The sequence below is a fragment of the Chinchilla lanigera genome, unplaced genomic scaffold (assembly GCF_000276665.1).
Source record: "Chinchilla lanigera isolate Chin_1 unplaced genomic scaffold, ChiLan1.0 scaffold00015, whole genome shotgun sequence".
NCBI lineage: Eukaryota > Metazoa > Chordata > Mammalia > Rodentia > Chinchillidae > Chinchilla > Chinchilla lanigera.
Window position 1 is genome coordinate 29,101,784 of NW_004955416.1, and position 16,387 is coordinate 29,118,170.

The 16,387-nt window shown below is 42.1% G+C and overlaps 1 protein-coding gene across 1 annotated transcript in view; it reads left to right on the forward strand.

Moving 5' to 3' along the window:
* Positions 1-2,141: 2,141 nt before the first annotated feature.
* The window catches only part of Fam189a1 (family with sequence similarity 189, member A1), a gene marked incomplete at its 5' end in the record, with an annotated part of 285,225 nt that continues 270,979 nt past the window's right edge, over positions 2,142-16,387 (forward strand). The window contains one exon of the mRNA XM_013512428.1: positions 2,142-2,183. Coding sequence (XP_013367882.1) covers positions 2,142-2,183 — 42 coding nt within the window. The remainder of the gene's footprint in view (positions 2,184-16,387) is intronic.

Here is a 16,387-nt window from a genome sequence, read left to right on the forward strand (position 1 = left end):
TGTGCCATTCGCTAACTCTGTGGCTATTACAACCATATTTTCAGGGAAATCTTCATGTTATTTTAAATAAACACAGCATGGCATCTACTATACAGTGGAATACCAATTTTGTGCCCAGCATTTGTACCCAAACAGTGGGGATTGTCGGATGTGATATATGTTATTTCCTTTCTTTTAAAAAATATTCTCTCCACTTCCTTCCTTGAGTGTGTATTAGTGACATAACTGGGCAAAAAGGTAGTGGGAAGGACCCAGCCCAGGCCCCAGGCATGCGCGCAGCGGATGTGTCCCTGCTCTGTGTGTTCATGGACAGAGCTGGCTGAGGGTCCTCCCGGCACTGGTGAGGTCCGGAGTTTGTAGTCCCCTAGATGATTCTGCTCCGCAGTCAATATTTATCGTATTTTAATACAAGAGCCCTTTCTCACCCTTCAATTAAGTTACTGTGTAGTTTTCATCTTCCAAAAAAAAAAAATGAGGTCAGTGCACCTGTTTCTGGCCCAAAGTCATCCCTCTGCCGCCGACAGGACACCGTTGTGAAACTGTCCTGTCAAGACTGAAGCACCGTGACCACTGCCTTTTGGGGGACATTATTACGTTTTCTGCCCCCCGCACCAGCATGTTGGGTGAGGTCTGGCGACTGTGGCTTTGCCTGGTGCCGCCCTGGCATTGTCACTTAAGCACCGGGGAATTTCTGATCCTGCCCTTTTGTGGTTATGAAAGGCGCCACGGGGCCATTTCCTGGAGGGGATTTTAGCAAGGGCAGGAAGCAGGGAGGCATTTTCCTTTCATGTTGGCTCATTATTTGCCTCTTCCGCCTCCGCTTCCATTTCCATTCTCCTCACTCGCTTTCCCGGCATGCCCTCCGCGCGGCTGGCCTGGCCAGCGCTCTGGACCCAGTTCCTTTCCTCCCCAGCCCCTCTTCCACTGGGCCGCGGCTGCCTTTCTCCTCCCATCCTCCCTTCTTCTTTGTTTTGCTTTGAGTGTTATGTGGAGACATCAGTTAAATATAGTTCTTTAAATATGAGGAATAAGTTCTATATTTTACAGATGAAACAGCTCCCAATAGTAAAGTAACAAAGGAAGCTATTTGGCTTTCAGGATGTTCCTGAAGTCTGGAGGTCCAGACTGACCCCTGCCCCGAGAAGCAGCAGGATTGTTTCCTTCCTTCCTTCTTAGCAGCAGGGTCTCCCTAAGAGTGTGCAGGGCCGCCAGCAGCATGGTACAGGATAATGGTCTCCAACATGCCAGCTTCTCCGCAGAATAATGACAGATAAAACCGGAAGGTAACCCTTGTCCCGGGACCCCCTCATTACCCACATCAGATGAGTTGAGCCCATTTCCTGGAGGTGGCAGCTGAAACCCCGTACCCACCCCCTCATCTCTCAGTACTTCATAGGTTCCTGGAGACAGGGTGTAAAGGCAGTGGGTTGCCTTTGTTGGATCGTTATTTCTCAAAGTTCCTGCGCCTCAGGATTCCCAGGATGCATCCCCATTGCCTGCCCCGGTGTGGGAGATAGGGGGGTGGAGGCGCAGCCACACCGGACTTTGAGCGCTCGGAGAAATCCAATTGTCTACAAATTAGGTGAGCAAATACATATTTTAAAAAAGCAAGGATAACAATCATCCAAAAAAAAAAAAAACAAAACAACACAAAAAAAAAACAAACCCAGGATTTCCTACTGTAGAACTTCTTTATTTGGAAAGATACCCTCTGCGATGACTAAGACATGTAATTGTTTTTTAAGCACATGCCTGAGCCGGCCTTGCTAGTAAGCAGCACTGTCGGAACCAGGGTTCCCTTGGTGCTGGGATGGGCTGGACTTGGCCACAGAAAGGTGGTGGTCGCTACAGGGGGCCCTGTGGGGTGGAGGTGGGAGGGGCTCTGCCAGCCTGCAGTCTTGGCCTTGTGCGGGTGGTGAGGCTTCCTGTGGGAAGTAGTGGGGACCTACCTGTTTGATCTTGAACCGTCCTTCCCTTTTGCTCATGCCCTGCCTTGGGCCCTGCTTACTTTGCCTCCTTGCTTAGACATGCCCAGCTCCAATCAGTCCCTTTCTGCCCTCCAGATTCCTGCAGGAGCTCTCCGCGAGGTGATGTGGTGGTGCCTGCCGTCTGTGTGTCTGTGTGTGCAAATGCCCTGCTGATCTCCTGGCAACCTTGGCCCACAGAATTTTGTGGGAGAGAGGGTAAGGTGGCAGGGAAGGATGTAGAAAAATCCTGGGTACCACACAGGTGAGGGCAAAAGGTTGGAAATACGGAGGTCGTTACTGAAAGGTGGCTGAGGGCCTTGGAGCAAAGCCCTTGGTGCTCTTTCTGGGACCCATGGGTTTGGGGCAGGACCTCCAGCAGGCTTGTTGGGCATTACTGTGGGGGATGGGCATTTGGAGCTGTTATTTATTTATTGTTTAATAGGAACCATTAACACTCCCTAATACAAATGATCTCTCTGAGCATTTCTGATTTAATCATAATGTGAAACCACAGATGGTTCCTAACATACAATAGTTCAGTTTAGGATTATTTGACCTTATGATGGTGTAAAAGTGGTATGCATCGAGTATGAATTACCTTGAAGTTTGAAAGCGGATCTTTTCCTGGGCTAGCAATATGCATTCCAATGCTCGCTCATGACGCTGGGCAGCAGCAATGAGCCAGAGCCCCCGTCAGCCACAGGGTCACAAGGGAAACAACTGGCACTTTACGGTGTACTATGCTGCTAAGCCAGGATGGTTGGTAGGTTAGGTGGATTCAATGCGTATTTGACTTAAAATGGTTTTAGCTTACCATGGGTTTATTGGGATATAAACCCATCAGAAGTCAAGGAACATCTGTATTTAAAAGAGAATTCCCTTTCTTGTTTATAATCCTCCACAAAATGTTTGGTTAATTAAAATCTAAAATGAGATGGGATCTTGGAAGGTGGTAAACATAATAAACAGTCTTATGTCTCAAGCTACCATGGTGCTCTGTTAATGAGTTAGAAGTATAACTCCCAGTACTCCTGCTCTTTAACATCTGCTTTCTTCTTTAACATTAAAGTTTGTGTCATCTTTCATCTTACTGCATGTATTCTTCTGTACTTTAGAGTGCTACTTTGGTATGCTAACATATTGGTAATTTATTCCACTGAGGTTTTTGTCCTATGAAAGAAATAAAGGGTAATCATTCACATTTGTCATGTTCCGAACGCCGGGAACTATAGGTATTTATGTCTGTAGTTCACCTGCCAGACTCCTTCTCCCTGTCTCCCTTCCAGTCAGGGATGAAATCTTTATCTTCCTGAGTAACATTACACCCTCCCTGGCCTCTAAAGGTGACCCCTCACAGCATCACGTTGGTCTAACCAAATCCCTTCAGCTTACTTGTCCTGGCTCTGGGTTCCTCTGTCTATAATCTCTTCCTCCTAATTCTGATGTCACCCTTGACATTAGGGATGTCATTGCTGCCCCCTCTAATTTAAACTCAGTCTCATTTTCTTATGTCTATTCAGATCTTTTTGTTCTTATTAGTTTATTTTCCTAGGTAAAATATATATTGGTCAGTTTTTGATCATTCTAGTGAAATACTTGAGGCAGATTAACTTATGAAGAGGAAAGGTTTATTTTTGATCAGTGTTTTGGAAATTGTAGTCCATGATCAAATGGTTCCATTGCTTTGGGTCTCTGATAAAGCAGCACATCATGGCAGATGCTATGGTATAGCAAACCACTCTCTTCATCAGCCAGAAAGCAGAAATGGAAGAAGAGGTCAGGGTCCCAATATCCTCTTTGAGAGCATGCACCCAGTGACCTACTTTTCTTTCTTTAGGTCCCACCTCCTAAAGGTTCCACCATATTCAATATCACCCTGTTGGGGACCAAGCCATTAACACACAAATCTTTGACCAAGCCATTAACACACAAATCCACACTATAGCAAAGGGAAAAGTCTGAGTTTGTTAATTATACTTTTTATGTCAGGACTCTTCTTTTGACCTATAAGGTGTAATAAAAAATATGATGAAAGACATATTGCCATTAATCCTCCTGAAAATATCCCCCCAACACATTGATCCCATTATTCCTGCCACTGTCCGAAGCAGTTCTAGAAGTTTTGTTCCTGTCTTTAGTTGTGCTCTCACGGCTGCTTTGATGTCCAGAATCAATTAAAAATCTTTCACGGTCATTTTGACTTTGGGGAAAAACCAGAAGTCTCATGGTGCCAGATATCGTGCCTAAGGTGGATGCGGATACACTGTAATGTATTTACTTCACAAAAATTGCTATTCCAGAAGTGATGTGTGACATGGAGAATTGTCATTATGGAGGATGAAATTGTTTGCTCATTTCTTAGACTATTTTCTATATACATCATTTTTTGAACACTAATAAACCCTCAATGTTCAGAGTTCATTGTAGTATTCCTGGGTACAAACTTGGGTTTTATAATTCCATCAAAGTCAAAAACACAGCATCACCTAGTGATGTTGAATCTTGATTAGTGTGCTTTTTCTTGCATGAGGAGATCTGGCAGACCTTCTTTGAGAACTCTGGGCCTCGGTTTTAGGATCATAAGCACAGAGCCAAGGTTGGTTCCCTATGATGACATTTCTTAAAAAGCTGGCATCTGAAGCAGCATGAGTGTGCAGCTCCAATAAAATCAACAAATGCTGTTTTGCTTCTGTTTCATAGTAGAACTGCATGGAACAAATGTCCCATTCCCCACCCCATGCTCAAATCTGATGTTAGAATGTATTGAATGGAACCATAGTTGAGATTTCTGAAGTTTGATGTGCTGCTTATTGTACTGAAGATCTCTGTCTTTTCATTGGACGGTACTCAGCAGCAGCATTCACCACAGTTTGTGATCTCACCAAGGATTCTGTAGTGATTGAGACAGTCATTCTTTTGTCTCTATTGAGCAATTTCATGCATTAACAATGTTTGTTTGTATTGACAAAGATGCTCTAACCAGGCCCATATTCATTGGAGATAAAAGACCATGGGAGGAGTGTCAGAGAAGGGTGTTCTTAGGGCTAAGTATTCTTAGATCACCTCTGGGACAATCAGATTTCATTTGTGTCTTGTATATTTTCAAAGTTATTTTCAGGTTAGTTTTTTCCAGACTAATTTCAAAGAAGGCAAGACACCTGGAAGACAGGATGAGAAGAGCTAGATTGATTTTGCTTCACCTGGTTGAGCAGCCTAATTTCCATCTCTACTGATATAATGAGATATTTGTCATCTGGAAGGAGTTTTGAGACGTTGCCTATGAATTATTTTATTATTTGTTTAAAAAATAAACTTCTACATTGTTTTCTCATCCTGATTTGTTCTTGGAACAAACTTTGTGGTCTGTTGATGGTTTCTCTACCAAGCAGAAGTATCACACTTAAAATTTCGCAGGTTGATGTCAATATTCCATGCCAGCACACACTCACTTGGATGTATTTAGTGTCCAGTGTGGAGTCCGTGGCCTGAGTTTACCTTTGTTCATCAAGCAGACAGCACTGCCTTGCTCTGTGCCTGCATGCTCATCCTAAAATTTCAGATGCTGGTGAATTCCACCTTGTGAAATTACCCAGGTCAGAACTGAATGATGCCAGCAGGACTCTTAAAGGTGTTACTTTCAAATCCACGAAACCCCATTGTCTATGAAAGGCTGGAGCCTGTGAGGGCTCCCCTCCTCACTGGGCTGTATGTACAGTCAGCTTGTGTGTAGGGAGAATAGAGACCCACCTGTACACTAGGGTGGGAGGTCCTAGCTCAGGCAGGGATGCATGTAGCAAGCAAGCCCTGGACTGGGAAAGCCTGGGAATTGAAAGCATCTCTTAACTTTGTTTTCTGTAAGTTTAAAGCACTTCTACTGGCTGGCTAAACTCAGGATGACTTCTTTTCTCTGTAGAAATCTTAAGATAGCTTTCTTGATCACTGTGCTTCAAAGTTTGGATTTTTAAAAAGGCTTATTGGATCACTATCTACAGTTTTAATACTGAATTTAAACTTTAAAATTTAAAACTGATTTGTATTTCAAATTATAGAAGGAGCTTTCTAGTTGTAAGACCTTGTGGTTGGCAGAATAATGGCCCCCAAAGAAATCTACAGCTTAATCCTGAGGACCTGTTAGATCCCATGGCAAAGAGAAGTGAAGGTCTTGGATGGAATCAAGAGAGTGAATCTGTGGATTTTGAGGAGGGAGATTATCCTGGCTCGTCTGGGTGAGAAAAGGGATCCTGTCCATGGAAGACAGAGTGAGAGGTGACACGGAAGACTGGTCAGGGAGAGACCCACTGTGGCTTTGAAGGTGAAAGGAGTAGCTCTGAGCTGAGGAACGTGGGAGGCCTTGAGAGGCTGGGAATGGTTGGACCACGGGTTCATTCCTGGATTCTCCACAGTGAGACACAGGTCAGATCTAACCTACAGAACCTTAAGGTTTCACATTTCAGTTTAAACTGCTTAAAATTTGTAATTTGTCCTGGTGGTTGTGGAAACTAACACAGAAATGAAACAATGTTGACTTCTATAAGGAAGAAAAAGCCAGTCATATCCCACTAAGCACAACCCTGGTGCTACTAGGGAAACAAACTTTCTCCTGTCAACTCACCATCTTTAGTGTGTTTGTTTTACCCCATGCTTATTGCCTCAGTGTTACTGAAGGGCCACTGTCTCTCCAAGGAAAATGTTTGTCTTATAGGTACAAAGAATTGGAAACAAAGAGAGGCAGACAGCATTCATAGACCCCCACCCCGATCTCCTACATATACTTTGGTGTTGGTTTATCCTTTTTTGGTTAATCTTGAGCTTGAGAAACACCAAATAAATTAGTAAAGCACACCTCTGGGTGTGTCTGTGAGGGCGTTCTTCACAGAAGATTGGCATGTGGGATAGCTTGGGGGAGACCTGTCCTGAATGTGGGTAGTAGTATCCAATAGGGTGAAGACCCATATGGAACAAAAACAAAAGGAGGAAGCACACAAGCACAGGCTCTCACTATTTTTCTGCTTCTTGGTCACCTTGAGGTGAGTACTTTCCTTCTTTGTGTCCTGCCGTGATATTTCTGCCTTGCTACAAGCCTAAAAGCAATGGAAACAGCCAACCATGGACTGAAACCTCTGAAACTATAAGCCAAAATAAATCTTGCCTCCTTAAGGTGTTTTTCTCAGGTATTGTGTCACAGTGAGGAAAAGCTGGGTAGCACAACTTCTTAGACAGTCAGGTCGTATGGATGCAAGTCAGTAAAGATAGTCTGGGAAAGGGTTGTTAACTGGTGTCTTAGTCTGTTTAAACTGTGCTAGCAAAATACCATAGGACAGGTAGCTTAAAAACAACAAAAACTTGCTTCTCACAGATTTGCCAGCTGGGAAGTCTAAGGTCAAGGTACCTGGAGATTCAGTGTCTTATGAGAACCTGCTTCTTCATAGATGGTACCTTCTTGTTATATCCTTATATGGTAGAAAGGGCAAGCTATCCCACATGGGCTCTCATATGATAGAGAAATATAGGAGAAAACCAAATTGCTTTTCCTACTCTTGCTTTCCTATTGAATTCTTCACTTCTGGTCACTAAAATATGTGTGGGATGTTTCCCTACATACTAAACAATTCTTTAGCAGATAGCAACAAGTTGTCCTACAATTCAATTCAAGTCCAATGTTGTGGGTCTAGAGAGAGCACCAGATTCCACAGACTGAAGGCTCATCCCCAAGACTGCCGATGGCCATTCTCAAGTGTGACCTGTACTTCTGACCTACCAGTTATAAATTCAAGTTCTCGCCACGCTTTCCTCAAGATTGACTGATTTGCCAGAACAGTGTGCAGAACTCAGAAGACTGCTTTACTTACTTTTAAAAAATCCATTTATGGTAAAGAATATTACAAAGCCTGCAGATGAACAGCCAGATGGAAGAGACGCATGGAGGAAGGTATGTGGGCAGGCATGTGGCACTGCCATGGTCTCCCTGGGTGCAGCACCCTCCAGGAACCTCCATGTGTTCAGCTATATGGTCTTTTTGGGTCTCCACAGAGGCTTCAGTGCATAGACAAGGTTGATTAAATCGCAGACCATTGGCCGTCAACTCAGCATTCAGCTTCTCTCTCCTTCCTGGAGGTTGGGAGGTGATATAAAAGTTCTAAGCCTCCACTCACATGGTGGTTGGTAGCCATCCACATCCTGAATTAATCTGATCCAGGATCCCAGGACCACCACTCATTCATTAGCATCAAAAAATATACCTGTCACTCTGCAATGTCCAAGTATTTTAGGAGCTGTGTGCCAGGAAAGGTGGAAGATCAAATATATATATATAATCTCCTATATATATATGTCCTATTACAAATCATAAGGTCACAGCACTAATCATACTCATGAGAGCTTCACCCTTGCAATCTAACCACCTCCTAAAGAGTCTACCACCTAAAGCCATCTCTTGGAGGTTAGGGCTCGCTCTACAGCTTGGAGAGCAAGACTGGTAACCATTGCCATGGAAACAGCAGGGAATCATGGCGGTCTCTGTGTTTACTTGAGTATATGGAAAGTTGATGAAGGACAGAACACCAAAGACTTCACCATACAACAGTGCCAGAAAAGAAACCAAGAAGAAATTGTTGGCATTGGTGGAGAATCAGGAAGCAGAATAGAATAATTTGGGAGATTCTATGATATGATATGTATAAGTGCAAGGAGTGTGATAGTAGTAGTAAATGTTCAATACACAGACTTATAAAAATGTAGGCTGTATAGACATTTCTAGCACTTCTCATCATGTATTGCATACAAACATATGGATGCGGGTGCATGCACACAAATTTACATATATACATAACCCTCAGTAATTGCATGGGGAGTGCCAAGAGACCAGTGGGTTTAAATCTGTAAAACTTGGTCAACAGTGTCAGATCCTGTGGGATTCTGAAATGGGTCATTGGATCAGGCTGTTGAAAGGTTATTAGTCATTTTAGTGTGGGCCACTGTGATCTACCCACAGAACCCTTTTTGTTTTCCTCAACCAAAACTCCATTTCCATAATTAACTCCTCATTTTACCCATCCCCTAGTCCCTGTCAGGCACCATTCTATTTTCTGTCTCTGTGAATTGTTAGCTCTAGGTATCCTATATGAGTAGAGTTATAGAGTATTTGTCTTTTTTGTGACTGGCTTGTTTCACTTAGCATCATGCCCTCCAGATTCTTCTGTATTGTAATCTGTGTCAGAATTTCCTTTTAGTCTGAATGATATTCCATTGTATGAATATATACATCTTTCTCACTCACGTGTCCCTCCATGGCCACTTGGATTGCTTTTGCATTTTGTCTTTTGTGAGTTATGCTGCATTCACTTCTTTTGGGTACATATCTAGGATTGGAATTGCTGGGTCATGTGATAATTTTGTGTTTAATATTTTTACAAACCAAAATAGTGTGGATATGTTTGCTGATGGACAGGAGGAATGAACAGAGAGATGGAGTGGAGGCATGGGAGGAGACAACCCTGGTAACAGACCCTGGAAAAGGGGGTGGTGCTGCGATTTGGGAAGAGGCAGAGCAATGGGCATGGCTCTGAGAAGGATGGTGAAAAGGGAGGCGGCAGGGCAAGTCCCCATCATCCTGCCCCCTGTGATAGGCATGGCAGTAGGAGCAGATGACTTGCTTATAATTGCAAACAAGGACTTGCAAAATGGAAGCTGAGCTAAAGGTGGAAACTGAGTGTTTGTAATGCCGTTAATGGTCATAGTTTTGCAGTTTTCTCCAATAAGATATGAAAACTCAGGGGTGACCTTTTACTACATACTAATACTGGAAATGAGTGATGGTGGTAATTTTATATGTGTAATGCTAAGTCAGGGGTACTGCAGGAAATTTTATGATTAATGTAAGCCATTCAGTTATATGCAGAATAAAAACAATGTTTTGCCACACACAGGACTATGCAAAATGGCATGCATGTTAGCTGGCACCTGGTGTTCAAACAAGAAAAGTAAATTAGCTCATTGCTGTAATAATCATTGAACTCAGCAGTGGGGAAGGAGGTGATTGCTCAAAATCACTTTTTAAGAACTGTTGTGTTTTCTGACTCCAATCACAGCAAGTTCAAAAACCAGCACCATTCATGTACAGTGATAGAAATCCTAACAGTGACTGTGGGGAGTGCAGATCAACTGGAAAACATATGGGAGACCTGGAGACTTTCCTGGGGGATGGAATATTCCCTATCTTGATTGGGATGCTTGAGTCATGGGTCAAAACTTATATAATTGTACTTTTGTGGTGTGTCAGTTTCATCGTATGTAAGTTTTACCACAATTAAACTATTATAGCATAAAATAATCCTGTGGAGTTAAGGTACCTTCCCAGGAATCTGGACACATCAACAGGTATGAGAAAAATGGTATTCAAAGGATGCTATAGCCACAATCACCCAACCCTCTGCCAAGTGAAATTTCTCTGGAGATCTAGTGACTTTAGACTGAGTAATATATGGCCTGAAATGGGTACTTGGAAATGAATTTCTGAGTTGGGTAGGAAGAAAGTGTATAGTGTGTGTGTGTGTGTGTGTGTGTGTGTGTGTGTGTATTTCAGTGTGTTTGTATTATGTTGGAGACCACTACAAAGTGGCTCTGACCAGGATTTAATATTAACCAGTTGGCTTCCCATGTTTACTTGTGAGTTGTCCGAAGCTTAGGCACCTTGTCTGAAGATGGGCAGTGCACTCATAGTAAGTAAACCTCCATGAGTCATTGGTCACTGCTGAGACCTGTGTTGGCCTGTGAAGGACAAGCTAAGGCCACAGCTGAGAATGTCTGGCTCCAACCTCAATTAACTACAAGGAGAAATACTCCTACAATAAATACCAACCTAAAGATAAGGGAGTTCTCCTCAGTGACATAATTTACTACTTGGGAAAATTCTCCCAAGGTCCTGCCAGATTCCCGCATTTTCCTGAGTATCCCCCTCCTTTATTTGTAAACCAAATAAATACGGGCTTCCCAGAGAAGTTTTTGTCTAAACTCGGAGAATATTGAAACTGTAAGAGAGTGAGACCCTCCTGGAGCCCTGAAATCATTTCATTTGTCTCGTTTATTTAAGCCTTCACTGTCCACTCATTTGGGAGATTGCAGGCCTGATCAGCCCGCAATAACTAAGGGTTGTTTCACTTGATAGTATTCATCACTGCTGTAAATCAACTGATAAGGAAGTGAAGTTTACTTTGGCTCACAGTCTTGGAAGTCTTAGTCCATGGCTGCTTGACCCAGTATCTTTGGGTCTGTGGTGACACAGCACATCTTGATCCCTGTTGCTCTGTATGGTGAGGGAAGTAACATGGCCCCCTTTCCCTTATGTCCCTTGCCCTTTGTCTCTCTACTGCTGATACTGTGTCATTGGCTTCTTAGGCTCTCATACTTGTCTTAGGTGAACGCTAAGATTTTACACTTGATCTTAGCCAAAAGGCCGAGAAGCGATGAACTCTAAAAATTTAAAACCAATAAATCCCACTGATGGTGTGATTTTTATTTACTGTAGAACCAACTGGTGAGGTTGAACTTTTGGATGTACCTTTGCTGCTAGGAGACTTGTTCAAGTGTCAGCACAGGTTTCCTGGATACCCTTTCCCCAGCTTCCCCTCAGGGTAACATCTCACTGAACCATTGCCCATTGGCCCAAACTGAAAATAATGGAATGAGCCTTTATTTGAATGTCACCAGGTTTTCCTCTGCTGGCCTTTTTGTGTCCTCGGATCCAATCCAGAATACTGTATTTAATAAATCCTCATGTCTCTTTAGTCTCATCTAATTTTTGACACTTCTCCAGTCTTTCCTTGATTTTCATGATCTTGGCACTTTGAAGCATCCTGGTCCTATATTTTGTAAGACGTCCCTCGGTGTGAGTGGTCTGACATCTTATCGGATGCATTGCAGACAACTTGGGGAAAGACTACTGCGGAAGCCTGGTGTCCTTCTCATCACATTCTTTGTGACATCAGCATGTGACTTATTACTGGTGATGTTAACGTGGATCACATGATCGAGGTGGTGTCTGCCACTATCGTTTATGTGCCTTTTGTTAGAAGCCAGTTCAGGCCACACTTAAGAAGAGGAGGATTAAGAACCCCTTTCAAGGGGAAGGACTGTCAGAAAATTAATGGACATATGTTAAAACTACAGCAATTAATAAATATCTGAGAAAGGGATTTTGAATCAGTGCAAACATCTTGTTAATCCTTAACATTTCAATTGCTAATTTTAGTATTCTTGAGGGGATCTTGGCGCTGCATTGTGGTGTTCTGATGGTGGTATTTTAATTTCTTTTCTTCTTCTTGTGTTCATCATTTTGAATTTTTCTTTAAGAAAGATTTGTCCCTTCTCATTCATTTATTTATTTAATTCTATGTGATCTCAATACTGACTCCTGAATGTTTATACTTTAGGTTATAATCATATATTTTGGTTATTTATTTTATTGCTCAAAATTGCTCAACCTTTGGCCATTTAATTCTTGCTTCCCTTTGACATCATGTTTTTCTGCCTGATGCCGACCCCTGCTGAGCCCGCCTTTTTTTTTCCCTGGCAATTCCTCATTTTCTGTCACTGTAAGAGGCTTCGGGCTCATCTGTGCTTCTGCTCCAACCCTATCATCAGCCATTTACCCGTGTCTCCTTTTATTGGAGAATGGCACTGGCAATCATGGTCTGGCTATTAGTCAAGCTCCTTGCGGCTGGGGTATCATTGCTTCTAGGTCCTTCTAGGGGACAGAACAAGGAAACCTATGTAAATCAGTTCTCACTATTTGCAATAGTTATGTTCTATGAAGTTGCAAGAATCTTGATTTTGTGAATATTGTGTTCATTACTTCCAGGGAAGCCACAGGGTTAGATTCCTTCAATCCTGTGGTCACAGCATTTCTGTCAAGTGATCGATACAGAACCTTGTTTTATGTGTGCTTCTGTTTCAAGATGCCTTGATATACATTGTTGATTCATTCATGTTGAGCTTACAGCCAGTAGCATTGCAGCTCATGCTTGAATTTAAGTAACGCAGTGTTTTCTCCGTAAGGCACTAGAAACGCTAGATAGCACTTGAGCACTGTGATCCAAAGCCATTTTTAACAGCAGATCACCCACCAAAACCCAGAAACATATGAAAAGTGTAGCACTAAATAGGCTGTGACATGGACTCTTGTTTACAGCATCAGAACTGCAACAAGAGGGCAAGCATTACCTTGTTTGAACTCATCTGGGGATACAGGTGTCAGGTGACGCTGATTATTTGCTGCTACAGGCACACGGCTAGAAAAGCACTTCAAGTATTGATTTTTGGATTATATATAAATTTTAGGAAATAGGTAAAGTAGCAAGCACAGAATCTTTAAATAACGAGAATTGACTATGTATAGAGTAGCACTAGTAGACATACATGTCTATTTTATCTATATCTGTAATGTGTATCTATCTTCATCTATATCTATATAATCATCTATTATATCTATATATCATCAATCTATATCTACCTGTATATCATCTATTCTATATCTACATCATCTATATGTATATATTATCTGTACCTATATAGCATCATCTGTCTATATTTACCATCCATATCATCATCTCTTTATATCTGTGTCTATGTCTATAGCTATACCTGTGTCTGTATATCTATCCTAAGCTAAACATGAATGATTTCATACTGATAGTTCCATCTTTAACCCAGCATCATAAGGATCACTTCCCCTCTTGCTTACTGTTAACAAGAACCTGGGCTCCATTCGATACCTTTTAACCTAATGAAGTGCTCTATTTTTTATTTTTATTTTTTAAATTTTTGTTAGTACATGTTTGCAATACATAACAGTAATCTTCATCATGGAGAATGTGTACATGTACATGGCACACCTTAATTCTTTGGCTTGGTCATTGTTTATTATAACAACCAAGGCTCACTGAAGAGGCGGGATCAGTTGTCCCAGGGAATGTCCCAGACCTGGTTGTCTGCTCATGGGGCGGTTCGCCCTGTTCCTCTGTCTCATGGCACGCATTTCAGTTCTCCAATCCCTGTTTTTCTCTCGCTAAGATCTTTATAAAAGCAGTCATTCTTGGAGACCTACTTTGTCTGGCACAGGGCAATGTACTTCCTTTTCTTTATTTCTGGGTCGCAATCTCAGGACTGCATACTTCTTTCCCCACTTTGAGGATATACTCACCAACGTCGGCTTGTGATGTACAAGTCTGCACAGCTGTCTAGGGCCAGACTGAGGATTTGGGTCCAGGTCTGTTATATTGAGGGTTAGAGCTGCTGAGGTAAGTCTCCAGGGTGGACCCTGGTGCCTGTATTTTTAACTGAATGACTAGGTGACATTTGGCTTTTTAAATTTATGTTGAATTCTTTTGACTCACACTGCTTGTTTGCATTTAAGTAACAACACGTTCTTGCGTGCCAAGGGCAGGTCCAAGATGAATCTGACAATTGTGGCCACTGAGGGCTTTAAAAATTGACAGGCATGACTGGACGAGAGGGTGAATTCTCTGCCATTCTGAAGGACGCCTCTTGTCTCTCTCAAGAGCTGAGGTCTTGACTAGAACTGTCTCACTTGAAAATATTCCAGGAATTCATGCCCTTGCTGCATTACCAGTGAGATTTGCATTTACTTTGGAAATTCAAGCACATTTTGTCCAACCTGCAGGCACTAATGAAGAGCTGATGAACTACTGAGACACTGGTTCAAATAAATGATTATAACAGACAAGAGAAGTACAAACATGACCCTGATGAGTAATAATCAAGATCAAGTGGAAAGGGATGATTTCATTATTATCATCCAAACTCTAAGTCTAGTTGCAGAATTGTGAATAGTAATAGAAATTGGAGATGGATTATTATATGAAGTATTCAGCTGCTCTTAAAATAGGCCTGTGTTACAGCAATTGTGTTTTACAATCACCATTTACATTTATATATTTATTTGTGTATTTACAGCTGGTTACGAGTCTCTTTTTTGAATCCAAATAATCATCTTATTTTAGTAATTTAGATATTTACTTATTTAACTCTTCTGTTTTAGAACTAGTTGAAAAACTATACATTATGAGATTTTTCTGTAGAAGTATAGGCCTTTAACTTAGGTACTTGACAGAAGATGCTTTACAGTCTAATGCAGATCTGAGAAATCATTATTTACTAGAAAGAACCACCAGCTCTTTTAAATGAGTCCATTCCCTGTTGGCCTCTGGCATGGATGGTACACGCTGGGTAGCGGCAAGACAAGAGACAAGAACATCTTCCTGGGCTTTGGCTTGGGACAGCTAGCGAATGAAATGTAAAGTTTAACAATTTAAGTTTTCTCGACTGAGGATATATTTGAAGCAAGTGATCTACTATTGAGTCATGTAACCTGCCCCAGTTTTTTTGTTTTTTGTTTTTTTGTTTTTTTCTGGTACCAGCAATCAAACTCACAACCTTGCGCTTGCCAGGCAGGCGCTGTGCCGCTGAGCTAAATCCCCAGCCCCTGCCCCAGTTTTTAAAAATGAGAACTAATAAATCCCTGCTAAAAAATACCACTTTGGTTTGTTTATGTTTGAATGAAGAAGGACATCTTTGGAAAATAGGAATTCTCCTAAAATTTAAAAGCGGTTGACCTGAGGGACAGCTAGGCAGTGCTGTTCCCCTGAGAAAGCCCATATCCTTGGAGGTGAGGCACAAGCACCGCCTCAGCAGTAGGACTGTGGCTCTTTGCACGCACATGGACAGGACCAGTGGAATATCATTGACATGTGAATGAAGTTTGAATATATTACAAAGAATCAAACAGCTTCACTTCTCTTCTCCAATTTTGTGTCAGGTGTTTTACCATATGACTCTTTGACATTGTACAGAAAATGACGAGTGGTGACATCTGTGACATCCAAACTCCTGCCCAAGTGCGTGGCAGTGATTTCCCATGCTCTCACTCTGTGAATGAAATAACCAGCAAGGATGGACCCATGGGTATCTGGGTTCTTCCTAGCTGGATCATAGATGTAGCTGTTGGTCTCTTCAGTACTCTATATTGATTGCCTTGAAAATAGTAAAGGGTTCAATGGCTCTCTGATCCATAGATTTGCTCTCCTGTTATGTTATAAAATTAAGGTGAGTGACCAGGACCGAAGCGGTTCCCAGGATAGAGATCTTCAAGTGCTAAAATCTTGAAACTGCAAATTTAGATAAGCTACTCAACCAGATGTGGAACTTGCTTTCACGCACAATGAGAGAACGAACACGTTCAAGGTATGCATTTTTAGCAATATGATCTTGAAAGAAGCCGAGGGACAGATTTTTATGTCTGGCCTTCTACTATTCCCATAAGATTTGGTTAGAAGGGGCTGGGGATTTAGCTCAGCAGCAAAGCGCCTGCCTGTCAAGCACAAGGTCGTGAGTTCGGTTCCCGGTAC